The following is a 20,370-nucleotide window of genomic DNA, read 5'->3' on the forward strand; positions in this document are numbered from 1 at the left end:
GGGGACTAGAGTCCTCTATCTATCTCTATGGATAGGGGGACAGGGAGACTGGATAGGCAGTTGGTTTTGGGGATTCGCACTGTTGACCCGACGTCACAATCGGTGGGGGTTATAAAAATCCCCTGCATTTATACTGCAGTCATTCGCAGTGAGAAAAGCCATAGACAAAGCAGTCACACCGTACATAATTGGAACAGAGACAGCCAACAAAATGACGACTGTTTACATTGGATTCCTTCTCCTTGCCATGCTTTTTTCATCACAGGTAAGAGCGTTTCTTCTAACAACTCGTTGCATGTTTGATTTTAAGTTTACTCAGTTTTCATAAGGATAACGTTACCTACCTACCCATTCTGGAAAGTAAAGGCATTTCAACAGGTGCAACATTGAAAATGGCTATTCCGGTTTTTTTTTTTACGGTTTCAATCTAAATGTTCAATTTTCTCATTGACAAACTAATGTTGGCGCGGGTAATTGGCCTCCAGATGTTTTCAGTTAGTCATTTAGAATATTTGGCACTAGTGTGCCATAATTTGAGTCAAGAGACATGACACCGTAATGCCTCCTTTCAGATAGTCTTGACGTGAAATGACTTCAGATAGGTTTATGTAATTTGAGAGCTATTTTCTCTCCCCTGCGAAATTGAACTGCAGGATATTGTCCGTCACCCTATAGGCCTAGACTAGGGAAACTCATTTCCCAAAAGGTGATACCTCTCAACACCAATAACATGCGTATTAATTTAAATACATTGTTAAAACATATTGCCATAGGATTGTCTTATGCCACACCCATTTCTGTGTGCCTAAATCTAAACTTTACGCATGTGTTTTTGCTCTTTGAAATGAGTTGGACGGAAGTGATTAGATGTATTGTCAAATGTTTAAAACTTTTTATGTTTCTCCCATCTGGCCAATGCCCAGTCAGTGACGTGCCCCTCTGCTCTTGTTTTAGGTCCATGCGCAAAACACTACCACACAGTCCCTTCCTACGAATGTGACCATGCTCAACGTCAGTACCACGAACGTCAGTACCACGAACGTCAGTACCACGAACGTCAGTACCACGAACGCCAGTACCACGAACGCCAGTACCACGAACGCCAGTACCACGAACGTCTCCATTCCTCAAGGAGCCAGTGTGACCTTGCAGTCCAGTGCATTCACGCTCCTCATCCCTGTGGTGGGCTCGCTCCTACAGGGCTGCTTCTAGAGGGTTCATCTGTACTGAACAAAAGCCAAGACTAACATCGGCAGCCTAGATGTGCAAATGTTTTACAAAGAGCACATTAATTCTTGGAAGGTAGCCATTTGGCACCTAAGCTGTGGGATTCGGTGGCACGGGCAAAAACACTTTTCTTTGTGCTCGCTCCTCCTGGCTGCTTCAAACCGTAGGCCTACACTCTGCTCACTGGACAAGCCCATGGCTTGGCAACAAGCTGTCTCACTGCAGAATGGAACATTTGTCCATATACCTTTACGGTTTAGGCATTAATTCACAAATGGGTAAGGTTTGGGATAGGATTAAGTCATTTAAAGTGCCTGGCACTGGGATTGAACACATGACTAATTCATGGTAATAGTGCTCACCGTTGCCCCTTGTGGCCAATTTTGAAGTAATCTCCTGACATCCTGCTTACCTGGAAAGATGTCTAATTTTGCAGTGGTTCTTTAGTGACCTGGCTGTTGCCTCCATGGAGGCAGGCCATGAGGCTCTATTAAACTCTATTCTTTGACTCAATATTGTGTAATTGCAGACCGCAATTCATGGGGTTTCTGGGTATCAGGAGAAGCATATTGGTGCATGCTTTTCCTGGTAAAACACCCTGAATTTGTCCGTTCTGGTGTTGAGACCGTTTCTTGACATTTGTTTACATGGCAGGTAAGGATAATTAACGTGGCCGGTTAGGTGACTTGGTGTGCCAGGTTAGGAGAATGGGGTAAAGGGTTTGCTTTAGATACTGTTGTCCCCAACGTGAACTACATGGCCACGGACCAGTGGTGCGCGTCAATGGGTGTAACTTGATTTCAAGAAACGCCCCTACTCCTTTGCTTCACTTGGTCCCACTGTTCCTGATTTCAGACGGCAGAGTTTAACTTGTGTACATTCTGGCTGTGCCTGGGGAAATCAGCAACTGTTTGAGGTGCATTGGAAAATAACAGCCTATATTTGTCTGATCTGTGGCACTTGTGTCCTTAACAGTGCTATTCTTAATCCTGCAACTGCAATGGATACTTTGTCAGAGGCTTGATGTAGCCTACACTTGTGATAAACTTATTGAATTTTATATTGTAAACATGTGACTTATGTAAGTCAGTGATGCTTTTAGATCTCTTTGTATGTCAGGTTCAATAAAGCTTTGAAATGTGTTTGTCATGATTAATATTTAATGTCCTTGTACAATAAAATATGACATTTAATATAACTGACTTATCCTGTCAATTCCAAAGCTTGGCATTCATTGGCTTTTCCGTCTGTCTTACAAATCCAATGCAGAAGGTCTTTCTCAAATGACTGGTTAACAATTGTGTGCCTTACAGAGTTTTCTATTGGCTGCTTAGCAAAGGGCAATTTTTGCTAGAACTGTTGGGGAAAAATCTGTTAATTGGTCACCACAGAAATCCATGCAGTCTTCAAATGGTACTTATACCAACTTCTGTGGCAAGGCGTAACATTGGGAAGTATTCAGACCCCTTGACTTAAACAAAATTCATTAAATAAATATACTCTACACTTTGGTTTGACTGTCAACGATGTGAAAACGGGTTATAACATTTCCTTTGCAACAAATCCCTTGCTATAGTATTTGCAATTGATCTCTGGTGCATCCTGTTTCTACAACTTGGGAGTCCACCTGTGGTATTGATTGGACATTATTTGGAAAAGGCACACAAGTTCCCACAGTTCACTGCATGTAAGAGCAAAAACCAAGCCATGAGGTTAAAGGAAATGCCTAGAGCTTTGAGGACAGCCCTCTTGGAGTTTGCCAAAAGGCACCTAAAGACATCCAGACCATGGGAAACAAGATTCTGTGGTCTGAAACCAAGATTGAATGCAGTGTCACATCTGGAGAAACACTGGCTCCATCCATATAGTGAAGCATGGTGGTGGCAGCGTCAGGCTGTGGGGATGTTTTTCAGCAGCACTGACTGGGAGACTAGTGAGGATCGAGGGAAAGATGAACAGAGCAAAGTACAGAGATCCTTTATGAAAACCTGCTCAGGGCCTCAGACTGGGTCTGAGTGTGCCCCTGGCTATCCGTCAAGTAAAAAATATATATACAAAAAAAAGAATACAATTGTGCCGTCTGGTTTAATATAAGGCATTTGAAATTATTTATACTTTTACTCAAGTATGACCATTTAGTACTTTTTTCACCACTGGATGTGGCTGGGGGTTATAGCATTACTTTCACACAACCCATCAATTTAGACAAGTGTGTCTGGGTAAGTGTCATCTAACATTTATAACATATTTTTATCTGGACACTTTCTGTTTACCTGGAAGTGCTCCTTATTGTAGGCTACTACCACTTTTAGTCTTAATATTTACTACACTACTCACTGTTTAGACCATGATCTCACATGTGAACCCTTAGAGGTTTTTTTTTGGGGGGGGGGGCTGGCTTAAGAGGGTGTGAACAATGCTGAATGGGTGTAGACAAAGGAGAGCTCATCAGTAGATACCTAAACTTTCAAAGGCCCTTTTCTCAAAAGTGAGTTTACAAGTTTATCATCTTTCAAAGCAGAATTACTTTCCCATTGTTCCTCAAAATGCAGTGTATAACATACAATTTCGTAGGTCTGAGTCTCTGCTTTTATCCAATGTAAAAAAAACAATTTCAAATTTAGCTTCATAAGACTGATTTGAGCTGGTCAGTCACATGCTTTTTGCCCGTCTCTATAACAAGGGTTAGGCCTATATCCTCACATACCCCCTGAAATCCAACCCTGCTTTTCACCAAAATAAATCTCCACAGAAATATATAGCCAAAGGATTGCATGGTGACTGATTGTGTCTGTTAATCCGGTGAAGTGGGGAAAAAACGAGGTCAAATCATGACATCAGGTATGAGAAAGATGCCAGAGTTTCTGAGTTGGAATTCCCAGTTGGATGAGCGTTCAAAACAAAAAATCCCAGTCTGAGCTCGCTTTTATCCAGAGTTCTCAGTTGTCTTGAACGCACTGTCGGAAGTCAGAGATTACCGACTTCCAAGTTGTTTTGAAGGCTCCACTAGAGACTACCTCTTGTTTCTGAATAGGGCTACCTCCAACAAATAAGCCCTTGTGTCTGTATTGATGTGAGAAATAGGCATATCTACACAGTAATGGTGTCTGGCTGCGATATCAACTAGCCTAATAAGTTTGTACTGAGGTGATAGCCCTATTTTAGCTAAAATGACAAATGAAATTCACTAGATTACTCTGGCAATGAAAAATATGTACAAAAATGTACATGTGGAAGTTTCAAATCAAATCACATTTTATTAGTCACACGCGCCGAATAGAACAGGTGTATTTTTATTTTTAATTTTTAATTTATTTCACCTTTATTTAACCAGGTAGGCTAGTTGAGAACAAGTTCTCATTTGCAACTGCGACCTGGCCAAGATAAAGCATAGCAGTGTGAACAGACAACACAGAGTTACACATGGAGTAAACAATTAACAAGTCAATAACACAGTAGAAAAAATGGGCAGTCTATATACAATGTGTGCAAAAGGCATGAGGAGGTAGGCGAATAATACAATTTTGCAGATTAACACAACTTCAGCGATTTTTGCAATTCGTTCCAGTCACAGGCAGCAGAGTACTGGAACGAAAGGCGGCCAAATGAGGTGTTGGCTTTAGGGATGATCAGTGAGATACACCTGCTGGAGCGCGTGCTACGGATGGGAGTTGCCATCGTGACCAGTGAACTGAGATAAGGCGGAGCTTTACCTAGCATGGACTTGTAGATGACCTGGAGCCAGAGGGTCTGGCGACGAATATGTAGTGAGGGCCAGCCGACTAGAGCATACAAGTCGCAGTGGTGGGTGGTATAAGGTGCTTTAGTGACAAAACGGATGGCACTGTGATAGACTGCATCCAGTTTGCTGAGTAGAGTGTTGGAAGCCATTTTGTAGATGACATCGCCGAAGTCGAGGATCGGTAGGATAGTCAGTTTTACTAGGGTAAGCTTGGCAGCGTGAGTGAAGGAGGCTTTGTTGCGGAATAGAAAGCCGACTCTTGATTTGATTTTCGATTGGAGATGTTTGATGTGAGTCTGGAAGGAGAGTTTGCAGTCTAGCCAGACACCTAGGTACTTATAGATGTCCACATATTCAAGGTCGGAACCATCCAGGGTGGTGATGCTAGTCGGGCATGCGGGTGCAGGCAGCGATCGGTTGAAAAGCATGCATTTGGTTTTACTCGCGTTTAAGAGCAGTTGGAGGCCACGGAAGGAGTGCTGTATGGCATTGAAGCTCGTTTGGAGGTTAGATAGCACAGTGTCCAATGACGGGCCGAAAGTATATAGAATGGTGTCGTCTGCGTAGAGGTGGATCAGGGAATCGCCCGCAGCAAGAGCAACATCATTGATATATACAGAGAAAAGAGTCGGCCCGAGAATTGAACCCTGTGGCACCCCCATAGAGACTGCCAGAGGACCGGACAGCATGCCCTCCGATTTGACACACTGAACTCTGTCCGCAAAGTAATTGGTGAACCAGGCAAGGCAGTCATCCGAAAAACCGAGGCTATTGAGTCTGCCGATAAGAATATGGTGATTGACAGAGTCGAAAGCCTTGGCGAGGTCGATGAAGACGGCTGCACAGTACTGTCTTTTATCGATGGCGGTTATGATATCGTTTAGTACCTTGAGTGTGGCTGAGGTGCACACGTGACCGGCTCGGAAACCAGATTGCACAGCGGAGAAGGTACGGTGGGATTCGAGATGGTCAGTGACCTGTTTGTTGACTTGGCTTTCGAAGACCTTAGATAGGCAGGGCAGGATGGATATAGGTCTATAACAGTTTGGGTCCAGGGTGTCTCCCCCTTTGAAGAGGGGGATGACTGCGGCAGCTTTCCAATCCTTGGGGATCTCAGACGATATGAAAGAGAGGTTGAACAGGCTGGTAATAGGGGTTGCGACAATGGCGGCAGATAGTTTCAGAAATAGAGGGTCCAGATTGTCAAGCCCAGCTGATTTGTACGGGTCCAGGTTTTGCAGCTCTTTCAGAACATCTGCTATCTGGATTTGGGTAAAGGAGAACCTGGAGAGGCTTGGGTGAGGAGCTGCGGGGGGCGGAGCTGTTGGCCGAGGTTGGAGTAGCCAGGCGGAAGGCATGGCCAGCCGTTGAGAAGTGCTTATTGAAGTTTTCGATAATCATGGATTTATCGGTGGAGACCGTGTTTCCTAGCCTCAGTGCAGTGGGCAGCTGGGAGGAGGTGCTCTTGTTCTCCATGGACTTCACAGTGTCCCAGAACTTTTTGGAGTTGGAGCTACAGGATGCAAACTTCTGCCTGAAGAAGCTGGCCTTAGCTTTCCTGACTGACTGCGTGTATTGGTTCCTGACTTCCCTGAACAGTTGCATATCACGGGGCTATTCGATGCTATTGCAGTCCGCCACAGGATGTTTTTGTGCTGGTCGAGGGCAGTCAGGTCTGGAGTGAACCAAGGGCTATATCTGTTCTTGGTTCTGCATTTTTTGAACGGCGCATGCTTATCTAAAATGGTGAGGAAGTTACTTTTAAAGAATGACCAGGCATCCTCAACTGACGGGATGAGGTCAATGTCCTTCCAGGATACCCGGGCCAGGTCGATTAAAAAGGCCTGCTCACAGAAGTGTTTTAGGGAGCGTTTGACAGTGATGAGGGGTGGTCGTTTGACTGCGGCTCCGTGGCGGATACAGGCAATGAGGCAGTGATCGCTGAGATCCTGGTTGAAGACAGCGGAGGTATATTTGGAGGGCCAGTTGGTCAGGATGACGTCTATGAGGGTGCCCTTGTTTACAGAGTTAGGGTTGTACCTGGTGGGTTCCTTGATGATTTGAGTGAGATTGAGGGCATCTAGCTTAGATTGTAGGACTGCCGGGGTGTTAAGCATATCCCAGTTTAGGTCACCTAACAGAACAAACTCTGAAGCTAGATGGGGGGCGATCAATTCACAAATGGTGTCCAGGGCACAGCTGGGAGCTGAGGGTGGTCGGTAGCAGGCGGCAACAGTGAGAGACTTGTTTCTGGAGAGAGTAATTTTCAAAATTAGTAGTTCAAACTGTTTGGGTATGGACCTGGAAAGTATGACATTACTTTGCAGGCTATCTCTGCAGTAGACTGCGACTCCGCCCCCTTTGGCAGTAGGTGTAGGTAGACCTTACAGGGAAACGCTTACTTACGAGCCCCTAACCAACAATGCAGTAACATAAAAAATAAAAAAATATGAATAAGAATAAGAAATAAAACTAACAAGTAATTAAAGAGTAGCAGTAAAATAACAATAGCGAGACTATATACAGGGAGTACCGGTACAGGGTCATTGTGCAGGGGCACCGGTTAGTTAAGGTAATATGTACAGTGGGGCAAAAAAGTATTTAGTCAGCCACCAATTGTGCAAGTTCTCCCACTTAAAAAGATGAGAGGCCTGTCATTTTCATCTATAGGTACACTTCAACTATGACAGACAAAATGAGAAAAAAAAAATCCAGAAAATCACATTGTAGGATTTTTATGAATTTATTTGCAAATTATGGTGGAAAATAAGTATTCACCATTTTCAATGCAACCTTGAAACATAACAATTAGGGTCTTCGAGCAACTCCCAAAACTGTCTATAGAATTCAACTGACAGGCCATCAGGACCAGGTGATTTTCCTTTTTTAATTTAATTCAGAACCTCTAATTTCTTCTATTGACCCAGGTGAATCGGAAACTGAGTGGAAATCATCCTCAATCACAGCTCTGGCTCTTGTCGTAGCTAGCTAGCTAGCATGCCTGCCATCTTTTGTGAGGCTTGGATATTCCGTCTTCTATTGTCTTTCTGTCGTGTTCTTCCCATTCAACTTGACAAAAACAAACTAAACTTGCCAAATGTAGCTAAAACAAGTTATAGTTAGTTTCTTGCTACATTGATAGCCAATATTAGACTGTTAACCACCTAACCCTCAAAGTTGCTTGGACAATAGAGAAAATGCTCCCTCTCACAGCGACGCCATCTTGGCTCCCCCGAAAATGCCTTTATCGAGGTTATTTCCTTAACAGGTGATGTCAGTGGTCAGCATGTGGGAGAAGTCGGGGCTCAGGGATGATAGACCCACTGGTAATTATGAGTTGTAGGGGCATTCAAGCGATTGGGCTAAATTTAATTAGATCTACAAGGATAATTGATTGATCTGCCAGTATTTTTTATTTAGAGATTCCGGTAAACTCTGTTGTTTTTCATGTTTTACCAATTAGTATTGGATTATTCCCCATGGCAGCCAATTGTTAGATTAGAAACAAAACATTTTTTTCTTAGTTTTCAGTTGGCTTTGGCCGAGACCACAACATTTTTCCTTTGCAGGGAGAAACATTGCTTTTGACCACATATTTCACGTTTATAATATTCCTGTTGCTATTGTTATATGTAAATACAAGTAATTTGTTTCTAGAGTGTTAACCTTCTTCACTAGTTCTCTTACCATTTTTTACCATTATGTGATTAGCTTACCAGTTGGTGTATCGGTAGGCCTAATGTTAATTATCCTGAGAGGAATTATGGTCTGTTGTTTTCTCTTACTATAAATTGTTATTGTTAATTATTTAAAGTAATAGTAATGTCAGCATCCACGACGGCAGATACAGCGACTGGAGGGCTACATAGTCAACCACGCACGCACTCTAACAACCGCTTCAAGGGGACATGCCCAACGAGGTGAGGGTGAGCCCTCCCCAACAGGTCATCTTTAGGCAAGCCACGCCCCCAAAGAAGAAGACCTGGAAGAGGATTCTGATGAAGAGGAAGGGGATCATCACCAACCTCAACAAAGTGAACTGTTGCAAAATCAGCAAAATGCAGAGAGCGCTGAGTCTGAGAGCTCAGATGAGGATTCTTATCCAGTAGTCATCAACAGGCCACGTAGGGATGAAGAGAGCCGACAGAGTAGCACACAGCTAGTATCAGATAATATTGAGAAACGTGGTCAGACTGATAGAAACTTCACTGTGAAGGAGTGCCAACCAGTCCTCAGGGAGAGCCCGGAGAGGAGGGAGTAAATATGGAAACAGCTGAAGGCTCAGAGACTCAATCATCTCATGACGAAGTGGACACTGATTCATTGGGGTCACCCATGACCTTGCCCCGCCGTTCAGCCTGGCAGAGGAGGCCCAGAGACATTTAACCTATAACACTTTAAGGCTGCCAAGCTCTTATCAGGATACAAACTAGAGATGCTCAGAGGTGTATATATTTTCTTGTTTACCTTTACTAATCCAAGTGTGATAATATTTAGTGGGGGTTGCGTCTTTGCCCATAAAGGTAAACTGGGCATGTCTATATAGTTGTATGGCTGTTAGCCCAGTTTTCCCTGGTGTTCTCAAGACCAGAACATAGATCCTCTGTGTTTTTTTGAGGCCAGTGAAATATTTGGGCCAACATTTAGTTTTTGCAGGGGGGGTGTTTTAAGGGGCTTAATACAGTTGTATTCCAGCCACTAGGGGGTACTCTGGTGAAACCCATGGGTAATAAAGAAATATAGTTTAATTAAGTGAATTGGGGAGAGGAAGAAAAATGAACAAAAAGTGCTGTAAACGGCTGTTACTTGTGCTGACATGATTAAAAGTAAAGTAAACAGTACCTTTCGTGTTGTAGTTTATATTATAAGCTCATAGAAAGGGTAACACTAGCAAAACAGTCCTGTAGCGTAGCATTCACGTCATCTGACCATTCTTCAATTCACTACTGAAAGGACATATGAATGAAATAGTATTGTGGTAAATAGTTTATATTTACCGGAAGAGGTCGATATAAGAGTATTTTTGTTGTTGCCATTTATCAGGCAAATTATATTTTATTTTGAACATAATAAGCTAGACTACCTATAGGCCTACTATTGTAGAAAATGTCCCCATCACATTCAGGGAGGACAACCGTGATAAACTCTGAGGAGGAGAGACCATAATGGTATCAAGCTTTTCAAATGATAAACCTGTTATAATATTCACTGACCGTTAAATAAAAAAATGCAGGCCAAGTGAAAAAGTTGTGTTCCTAGCTCCAACAGTGCAGTAATATCTAACAATTCACAACAACACACACAAATCAAAAGAATAGAGTTGAGAAATATATAAATATTAGGATGAGCAATGTTGGAATGGCGTTAACTGAAATACAGTAGAATATAATAAATACACATGAAATTAGCAAAGCAGTATGTAAACATTATTAAAGTGACTAGTGTTCCATTATTAAGTGACCAGTGATTCCATGTCTATAGGGCAGCAGCCTCTAAGGTGCAGGGTTGAGTAACCAGGTGGTAGCAGGCGAGTGATGAGCGTAATTTATTGGCTGATCCCGCCTGCCGACCTGTATAGAATTTTGTGATCCTTCCATAACCTATAGGATGTCCCTCCCAGTTGACTACTTAAAAATGGTGAAAGTCCTCAATAGCGCTTGGGGGACTAGAGTCCTCTATCTATCTCTATGGATAGGGGGACAGGGAGACTGGATAGGCAGTTGGTTTTGGGGATTCGCACTGTTGACCCGACGTCACAATCGGTGGGGTTATAAAAATCCCCTGCATTTATACTGCAGTCATTCGCAGTGAGAAAAGCCATAGACAAAGCAGTCACACCGTACATAATTGGAACAGAGACAGCCAACAAAATGACGACTGTTTACATTGGATTCCTTCTCCTTGCCATGCTTTTTTCATCACAGGTAAGAGCGTTTCTTCTAACAACTCGTTGCATGTTTGATTTTAAGTTTACTCAGTTTTCATAAGGATAACGTTACCTACCTACCCATTCTGGAAAGTAAAGGCATTTCAACAGGTGCAACATTGTAAATGGCTATTCCGGTTTTTTTTTTTACGGTTTCAATCTAAATGTTCAATTTTCTCATTGACAAACTAATGTTGGCGCGGGTAATTGGCCTCCAGATGTTTTCAGTTAGTCATTTAGAATATTTGGCACTAGTGTGCCATAATTTGAGTCAAGAGACATGACACCGTAATGCCTCCTTTCAGATAGTCTTGACGTGAAATGACTTCAGATAGGTTTATGTAATTTGAGAGCTATTTTCTCTCCCCTGCGAAATTGAACTGCAGGATATTGTCCGTCACCCTATAGGCCTAGACTAGGGAAACTCATTTCCCAAAAGGTGATACCTCTCAACACCAATAACATGCGTATTAATTTAAATACATTGTTAAAACATATTGCCATAGGATTGTCTTATGCCACACCCATTTCTGTGTGCCTAAATCTAAACTTTACGCATGTGTTTTTGCTCTTTGAAATGAGTTGGACGGAAGTGATTAGATGTATTGTCAAATGTTTAAAACTTTTTATGTTTCTCCCATCTGGCCAATGCCCAGTCAGTGACGTGCCCCTCTGCTCTTGTTTTAGGTCCATGCGCAAAACACTACCACACAGTCCCTTCCTACGAATGTGACCATGCTCAACGTCAGTACCACGAACGTCAGTACCACGAACGTCAGTACCACGAACGCCAGTACCACGAACGCCAGTACCACGAACGCCAGTACCACGAACGCCAGTACCACGAACGCCAGTACCACGAACGCCAGTACCACGAACGCCAGTACCACGAACGCCAGTACCACGAATGCCAGTACCACGAACGTCTCCATTCCTCAAGGAGCCAGTGTGACCTTGCAGTCCAGTGCATTCACGCTCCTCATCCCTGTGGTGGGCTCGCTCCTACAGGGCTGCTTCTAGAGGGTTCATCTGTACTGAACAAAAGCCAAGACTAACATCGGCAGCCTAGATGTGCAAATGTTTTACAAAGAGCACATTAATTCTTGGAAGGTAGCCATTTGGCACCTAAGCTGTGGGATTCGGTGGCACGGGCAAAAACACTTTTCTTTGTGCTCGCTCCTCCTGGCTGCTTCAAACCGTAGGCCTACACTCTGCTCACTGGACAAGCCCGTGGCTTGGCAACAAGCTGTCTCACTGCAGAATGGAACATTTGTCCATATACCTTTACGGTTTAGGCATTAATTCACAAATGGGTAAGGTTTGGGATAGGATTAAGTCATTTAAAGTGCCTGGCACTGGGATTGAACACATGACTAATTCATGGTAATAGTGCTCACCGTTGCCCCTTGTGGCCAATTTTGAAGTAATCTCCTGACATCCTGCTTACCTGGAAAGATGTCTAATTTTGCAGTGGTTCTTTAGTGACCTGGCTGTTGCCTCCATGGAGGCAGGCCATGAGGCTCTATTAAACTCTATTCTTTGACTCAATATTGTGTAATTGCAGACCGCAATTCATGGGGTTTCTGGGTATCAGGAGAAGCATATTGGTGCATGCTTTTCCTGGTAAAACACCCTGAATTTGTCCGTTCTGGTGTTGAGACCGTTTCTTGACATTTGTTTACATGGCAGGTAAGGATAATTAACGTGGCCGTTTAGGTGACTTGGTGTGCCAGGTTAGGAGAATGAGGTAAAGGGTTTGCTTTAGATACTGTTGTCCCCAACGTGAACTACATGGCCACGGACCAGTGGTGCGCGTCAATGGGTGTAACTTGATTTCAAGAAACGCCCCTACTCCTTTGCTTCACTTGGTCCCACTGTTCCTGATTTCAGACGGCAGAGTTTAACTTGTGTACATTCTGGCTGTGCCTGGGGAAATCAGCAACTGTTTGAGGTGCATTGGAAAATAACAGCCTATATTTGTCTGATCTGTGGCACTTGTGTCCTTAACAGTGCTATTCTTAATCCTGCAACTGCAATGGATACTTTGTCAGAGGCTTGATGTAGCCTACACTTGTGATAAACTTATTGAATTTTATATTGTAAACATGTGACTTATGTAAGTCAGTGATGCTTTTAGATCTCTTTGTATGTCAGGTTCAATAAAGCTTTGAAATGTGTTTGTCATGATTAATATTTAATGTCCTTGTACAATAAAATATGACATTTAATATAACTGACTTATCCTGTCAATTCCAAAGCTTGGCATTCATTGGCTTTTCCGTCTGTCTTACAAATCCAATGCAGAAGGTCTTTCTCAAATGACTGGTTAACAATTGTGTGCCTTACAGAGTTTTCTATTGGCTGCTTAGCAAAGGGCAATTTTTGCTAGAACTGTTGGGGAAAAATCTGTTAATTGGTCACCGCAGTCTTCAAATGGTACTTATACCAACTTCTGTGGCAAGGTGTAACATTGGGAAGTATTCAGACCCCTTGACTTAAACAAAATTCATTAAATAAATATACTCTACACTTTGGTTTGACTGTCAACGATGTGAAAACGGGTTATAACATTTCCTTTGCAACAAATCCCTTGCTATAGTATTTGCAATTGATCTCTGGTGCATCCTGTTTCTACAACTTGGGAGTCCACCTGTGGTATTGATTGGACATTATTTGGAAAAGGCACACAAGTTCCCACAGTTCACTGCATGTAAGAGCAAAAACCAAGCCATGAGGTTAAAGGAAATGCCTAGAGCTTTGAGGACAGCCCTCTTGGAGTTTGCCAAAAGGCACCTAAAGACATCCAGACCATGGGAAACAAGATTCTGTGGTCTGAAACCAAGATTGAATGCAGTGTCACATCTGGAGAAACACTGGCTCCATCCATATAGTGAAGCATGGTGGTGGCAGCGTCAGGCTGTGGGGATGTTTTTCAGCAGCACTGACTGGGAGACTAGTGAGGATCGAGGGAAAGATGAACAGAGCAAAGTACAGAGATCCTTTATGAAAACCTGCTCAGGGCCTCAGACTGGGTCTGAGTGTGCCCCTGGCTATCCGTCAAGTAAAAAAATATATATACAAAAAAAAGAATACAATTGTGCCGTCTGGTTTAATATAAGGCATTTTAAATTATTTATACTTTTACTCAAGTATGACCATTTAGTACTTTTTTCACCACTGGATGTGGCTGGGGGTTATAGCATTACTTTCACACAACCCATCAATTTAGACAAGTGTGTCTGGGTAAGTGTCATCTAACATTTATAACATATTTTTATCTGGACACTTTCTGTTTACCTGGAAGTGCTCCTTATTGTAGGCTACTACCACTTTTAGTCTTAATATTTACTACACTACTCACTGTTTAGACCATGATCTCACATGTGAACCCTTAGAGGTTTTTTTTTTGGGGGGGGCTGGCTTAAGAGGGTGTGAACAATGCTGAATGGGTGTAGACAAAGGAGAGCTCATCAGTAGATACCTAAACTTTCAAAGGCCCTTTTCTCAAAAGTGAGTTTACAAGTTTATCATCTTTCAAAGCAGAATTACTTTCCCATTGTTCCTCAAAATGCAGTGTATAACATACAATTTCGTAGGTCTGAGTCTCTGCTTTTATCCAATGTAAAAAAACAATTTCAAATTTAGCTTCATAAGACTGATTTGAGCTGGTCAGTCACATGCTTTTGCCCGTCTCTATAACAAGGGTTAGGCCTATATCCTCACATACCCCTGAAATCCAACCCTGCTTTTCACCAAAATAAATCTCCACAGAAATATATAGCCAAAGGATTGCATGGTGACTGATTGTGTCTGTTAATCCGGTGAAGTGGGGAAAAACGAGGTCAAATCATGACATCAGGTATGAGAAAGATGCCAGAGTTTCTGAGTTGGAATTCCCAGTTGGATGAGCGTTCAAAACAAAAAATCCCAGTCTGAGCTCGCTTTTATCCAGAGTTCTCAGTTGTCTTGAACGCACTGTCGGAAGTCAGAGATTACCGACTTCCAAGTTGTTTTGAAGGCTCCACTAGAGACTACCTCTTGTTTCTGAATAGGGCTACCTCCAACAAATAAGCCCTTGTGTCTGTATTGATGTGAGAAATAGGCATATCTACACAGTAATGGTGTCTGGCTGCGATATCAACTAGCCTAATAAGTTTGTACTGAGGTGATAGCCCTATTTTAGCTAAAATGACAAATGAAATTCACTAGATTACTCTGGCAATGAAAAATATGTACAAAAATGTACATGTGGAAGTTTCAAATCAAATCACATTTTATTAGTCACACGCGCCGAATAGAACAGGTGTATTTTTATTTTTAATTTTTTATTTATTTCACCTTTATTTAACCAGGTAGGCTAGTTGAGAACAAGTTCTCATTTGCAACTGCGACCTGGCCAAGATAAAGCATAGCAGTGTGAACAGACAACACAGAGTTACACATGGAGTAAACAATTAACAAGTCAATAACACAGTAGAAAAAATGGGCAGTCTATATACAATGTGTGCAAAAGGCATGAGGAGGTAGGCGAATAATACAATTTTGCAGATTAACACAACTTCAGCGATTTTTGCAATTCGTTCCAGTCACAGGCAGCAGAGTACTGGAACGAAAGGCGGCCAAATGAGGTGTTGGCTTTAGGGATGATCAGTGAGATACACCTGCTGGAGCGCGTGCTACGGATGGGAGTTGCCATCGTGACCAGTGAACTGAGATAAGGCGGAGCTTTACCTAGCATGGACTTGTAGATGACCTGGAGCCAGAGGGTCTGGCGACGAATATGTAGTGAGGGCCAGCCGACTAGAGCATACAAGTCGCAGTGGTGGGTGGTATAAGGTGCTTTAGTGACAAAACGGATGGCACTGTGATAGACTGCATCCAGTTTGCTGAGTAGAGTGTTGGAAGCCATTTTGTAGATGACATCGCCGAAGTCGAGGATCGGTAGGATAGTCAGTTTTACTAGGGTAAGCTTGGCAGCGTGAGTGAAGGAGGCTTTGTTGCGGAATAGAAAGCCGACTCTTGATTTGATTTTCGATTGGAGATGTTTGATGTGAGTCTGGAAGGAGAGTTTGCAGTCTAGCCAGAAACCTAGGTACTTATAGATGTCCACATATTCAAGGTCGGAACCATCCAGGGTGGTGATGCTAGTCGGGCATGCGGGTGCAGGCAGCGATCGGTTGAAAAGCATGCATTTGGTTTTACTCGCGTTTAAGAGCAGTTGGAGGCCACGGAAGGAGTGCTGTATGGCATTGAAGCTCGTTTGGAGGTTAGATAGCACAGTGTCCAATGACGGGCCGAAAGTATATAGAATGGTGTCGTCTGCGTAGAGGTGGATCAGGGAATCGCCCGCAGCAACAGCAACATCATTGATATATACAGAGAAAAGAGTCGGCCCGAGAATTGAACCCTGTGGCACCCCCATAGAGACTGCCAGAGGACCGGACAGCATGCCCTCCGATTTGACACACTGAACTCTGTCCGCAAAGTAATTGGTGAACCAGGCAAGGCAGTCATCCGAAAAACGAGGCTATTGAGTCTGCCGATAAGAATATGGTGATTGACAGAGTCGAAAGCCTTGGCGAGGTCGATGAAGACGGCTGCACAGTACTGTCTTTTATCGATGGCGGTTATGATATCGTTTAGTACCTTGAGTGTGGCTGAGGTGCACACGTGACCGGCTCGGAAACCAGATTGCACAGCGGAGAAGGTACGGTGGGATTCGAGATGGTCAGTGACCTGTTTGTTGACTTGGCTTTCGAAGACCTTAGATAGGCAGGGCAGGATGGATATAGGTCTATAACAGTTTGGGTCCAGGGTGTCTCCCCCTTTGAAGAGGGGGATGACTGCGGCAGCTTTCCAATCCTTGGGGATCTCAGACGATATGAAAGAGAGGTTGAACAGGCTGGTAATAGGGGTTGCGACAATGGCGGCAGATAGTTTCAGAAATAGAGGGTCCAGATTGTCAAGCCCAGATGATTTGTACGGGTCCAGGTTTTGCAGCTCTTTCAGAACATCTGCTATCTGGATTTGGGTAAAGGAGAACCTGGAGAGGCTTGGGTGAGGAGCTGCGGGGGGGGGGGGGCGGAGCTGTTGGCCGAGGTTGGAGTAGCCAGGCGGAAGGCATGGCCAGCCGTTGAGAAGTGCTTATTGAAGTTTTCGATAATCATGGATTTATCGGTGGAGACCGTGTTTCCTAGCCTCAGTGCAGTGGGCAGCTGGGAGGAGGTGCTCTTGTTCTCCATGGACTTCACAGTGTCCCAGAACTTTTTGGAGTTGGAGCTACAGGATGCAAACTTCTGCCTGAAGAAGCTGGCCTTAGCTTTCCTGACTGACTGCGTGTATTGGTTCCTGACTTCCCTGAACAGTTGCATATCACGGGGGCTATTCGATGCTATTGCAGTCCGCCACAGGATGTTTTTGTGCTGGTCGAGGGCAGTCAGGTCTGGAGTGAACCAAGGGCTATATCTGTTCTTGGTTCTGCATTTTTTGAACGGAGCATGCTTATCTAAAATGGTGAGGAAGTTACTTTTAAAGAATGACCAGGCATCCTCAACTGACGGGATGAGGTCAATGTCCTTCCAGGATACCCGGGCCAGGTCGATTAAAAAGGCCTGCTCACAGAAGTGTTTTAGGGAGCGTTTGACAGAGATGAGGGGTGGTCTTTTGACTGCGGCTCCGTGGCGGATACAGGCAATGAGGCAGTGATCGCTGAGATCCTGGTTGAAGACAGCGGAGGTATATTTGGAGGGCCAGTTGGTCAGGATGACGTCTATGAGGGTGCCCTTGTTTACAGAGTTAGGGTTGTACCTGGTGGGTTCCTTGATGATTTGAGTGAGATTGAGGGCATCTAGCTTAGATTGTAGGACTGCCGGGGTGTTAAGCATATCCCAGTTTAGGTCACCTAACAGAACAAACTCTGAAGCTAGATGGGGGGCGATCAATTCACAAATGGTGTCCAGGGCACAGCTGGGAGCTGAGGGTGGTCGGTAGCAGGCGGCAACAGTGAGAGACTTGTTTCTGGAGAGAGTAATTTTCAAAATTAGTAGTTCAAACTGTTTGGGTATGGACCTGGAAAGTATGACATTACTTTGCAGGCTATCTCTGCAGTAAACTGCGACTCCGCCCCCTTTGGCAGTAGGTGTAGGTAGACCTTACAGGGAAACGCTTACTTACGAGCCCCTAACCAACAATGCAGTGACATAAAAAATAAAAAAATATGAATAAGAATAAGAAATAAAACTAACAAGTAATTAAAGAGTAGCAGTAAAATAACAATAGCGAGACTATATACAGGGGAGTACCGGTACAGGGTCATTGTGCAGGGGCACCGGTTATTTAAGGTAATATGTACAGTGGGGCAAAAAAGTATTTAGTCAGCCACCAATTGTGCAAGTTCTCCCACTTAAAAAGATGAGAGGCCTGTCATTTTCATCTATAGGTACACTTCAACTATGACAGACAAAATGAGAAAAAAAAATCCAGAAAATCACATTGTAGGATTTTTTATGAATTTATTTGCAAATTATGGTGGAAAATAAGTATTCACCATTTTCAATGCAACCTTGAAACATAACAATTAGGGTCTTCGAGCAACTCCCAAAACTGTCTATAGAATTCAACTGACAGGCCATCAGGACCAGGTGATTTTCCTTTTTTAATTTAATTCAGAACCTCTAATTTCTTCTATTGACCCAGGTGAATCGGAAACTGAGTGGAAATCATCCTCAATCACAGCTCTGGCTCTTGTCGTAGCTAGCTAGCTAGCATGCCTGCCATCTTTTGTGAGGCTTGGATATTCCGTCTTCTATTGTCTTTCTGTCGTGTTCTTCCCATTCAACTTGACAAAAACAAACTAAACTTGCCAAATGTAGCTAAAACAAGTTATAGTTAGTTTCTTGCTACATTGATAGCCAATATTAGACTGTTAACCACCTAACCCTCAAAGTTGCTTGGACAATAGAGAAAATGCTCCCTCTCACAGCGACGCCATATTGGCTCCCCCGAAAATGCCTTTATCGAGGTTATTTCCTTAACAGGTGATGTCAGTGGTCAGCATGTGGGAGAAGTCGGGGCTCAGGGATGATAGACCCACTGGTAATTATGAGTTGTAGGGGCATTCAAGCGATTGGGCTAAATTTAATTAGATCTACAAGGATAATTGATTGATCTGCCAGTATTTTTTATTTAGAGATTCCGGTAAACTCTGTTGTTTTTCATGTTTTACCAATTAGTATTGGATTATTCCCCATGGCAGCCAATTGTTAGATTAGAAACAAAACATTTTTTTCTTAGTTTTCAGTTGGCTTTGGCCGAGACCACAACATTTTTCCTTTGCAGGGAGAAACATTGCTTTTGACCACATATTTCACGTTTATAATATTCCTGTTGCTATTGTTATATGTAAATACAAGTAATTTGTTTCTAGAGTGTTAACCTTCTTCACTAGTTCTCTTACCATTTTTTACCATTATGTGATTAGCTTACCAGTTGGTGTATCGGTAGGCCTAATGTTAATTATCCTGAGAGGAATTATGGTCTGTTGTTTTTCTCTTACTATAAATTGTTATTGTTAATTATTTAAAGTAATAGTAATGTCAGCATCCACGACGGCAGATACAGCGACTGGAGGGCTACATAGTCAACCACGCACGCACTCTAACAACCGCTTCAAGGGGACATGCCCAACGAGGTGAGGGTGAGCCCTCCCCAACAGGTCATCTTTAGGCAAGCCACGCCCCCAAAGAAGAAGACCTGGAAGAGGATTCTGATGAAGAGGAAGGGGATCATCACCAACCTCAACAAAGTGAACTGTTGCAAAATCAGCAAAATGCAGAGAGCGCTGAGTCTGAGAGCTCAGATGAGGATTCTTATCCAGTAGTCATCAACAGGCCACGTAGGGATGAAGAGAGCCGACAGAGTAGCACACAGCTAGTATCAGATAATATTGAGAAACGTGGTCAGACTGATAGAAACTTCACTGTGAAGGAGTGCCAACCAGTCCTCAGGGAGAGCCCGGAGAGGAGGGAGTAAATATGGAAACAGCTGAAGGCTCAGAGACTCAATCATCTCATGACGAAGTGGACACTGATTCATTGGGGTCACCCATGACCTTGCCCCGCCGTTCAGCCTGGCAGAGGAGGCCCAGAGACATTTAACCTATAACACTTTAAGGCTGCCAAGCTCTTATCAGGATACAAACTAGAGATGCTCAGAGGTGTATATATTTTCTTGTTTACCTTTACTAATCCAAGTGTGATAATATTTAGTGGGGGTTGCGTCTTTGCCCATAAAGGTAAACTGGGCATGTCTATATAGTTGTATGGCTGTTAGCCCAGTTTTCCCTGGTGTTCTCAAGACCAGAACATAGATCCTCTGTGTTTTTTTGAGGCCAGTGAAATATTTGGGCCAACATTTAGTTTTTGCAGGGGGGGGGTGTTTTAAGGGGCTTAATACAGTTGTATTCCAGCCACTAGGG

At 43.4% G+C, this 20,370-nt stretch overlaps 1 protein-coding gene across 5 annotated transcripts in view; it reads left to right on the top strand.

The window, feature by feature from the left end:
* Positions 1-20,370, top strand: part of LOC118383037 (uncharacterized) — a 23,799-nt gene continuing 3,429 nt past the window's right edge. Inside the window, exons 1-3 of one of the 5 annotated variants that reach the window (XR_008086159.1) lie at positions 8-265; positions 955-1,908; positions 12,612-13,072. Coding sequence is in view for 4 of the 5 variants with exons in the window: in XM_052486098.1 (XP_052342058.1) it covers positions 28-265; positions 11,583-11,950 (606 nt within the window). In the remaining variant the exon portion in view is untranslated. Of the gene's footprint in view, positions 266-954; positions 2,370-10,739; positions 10,894-11,582; positions 13,073-20,370 lie in introns of those variants that run through there. The other 4 variants (XM_052486098.1, XM_052486100.1, XM_052486099.1 and 1 more) reach the window with 4 other exon arrangements.

The sequence above is a fragment of the Oncorhynchus keta genome, chromosome 29 (genome assembly GCF_023373465.1).
Source record: "Oncorhynchus keta strain PuntledgeMale-10-30-2019 chromosome 29, Oket_V2, whole genome shotgun sequence".
In the NCBI taxonomy this organism is placed as follows: Eukaryota; Metazoa; Chordata; class Actinopteri; order Salmoniformes; family Salmonidae; genus Oncorhynchus; species Oncorhynchus keta.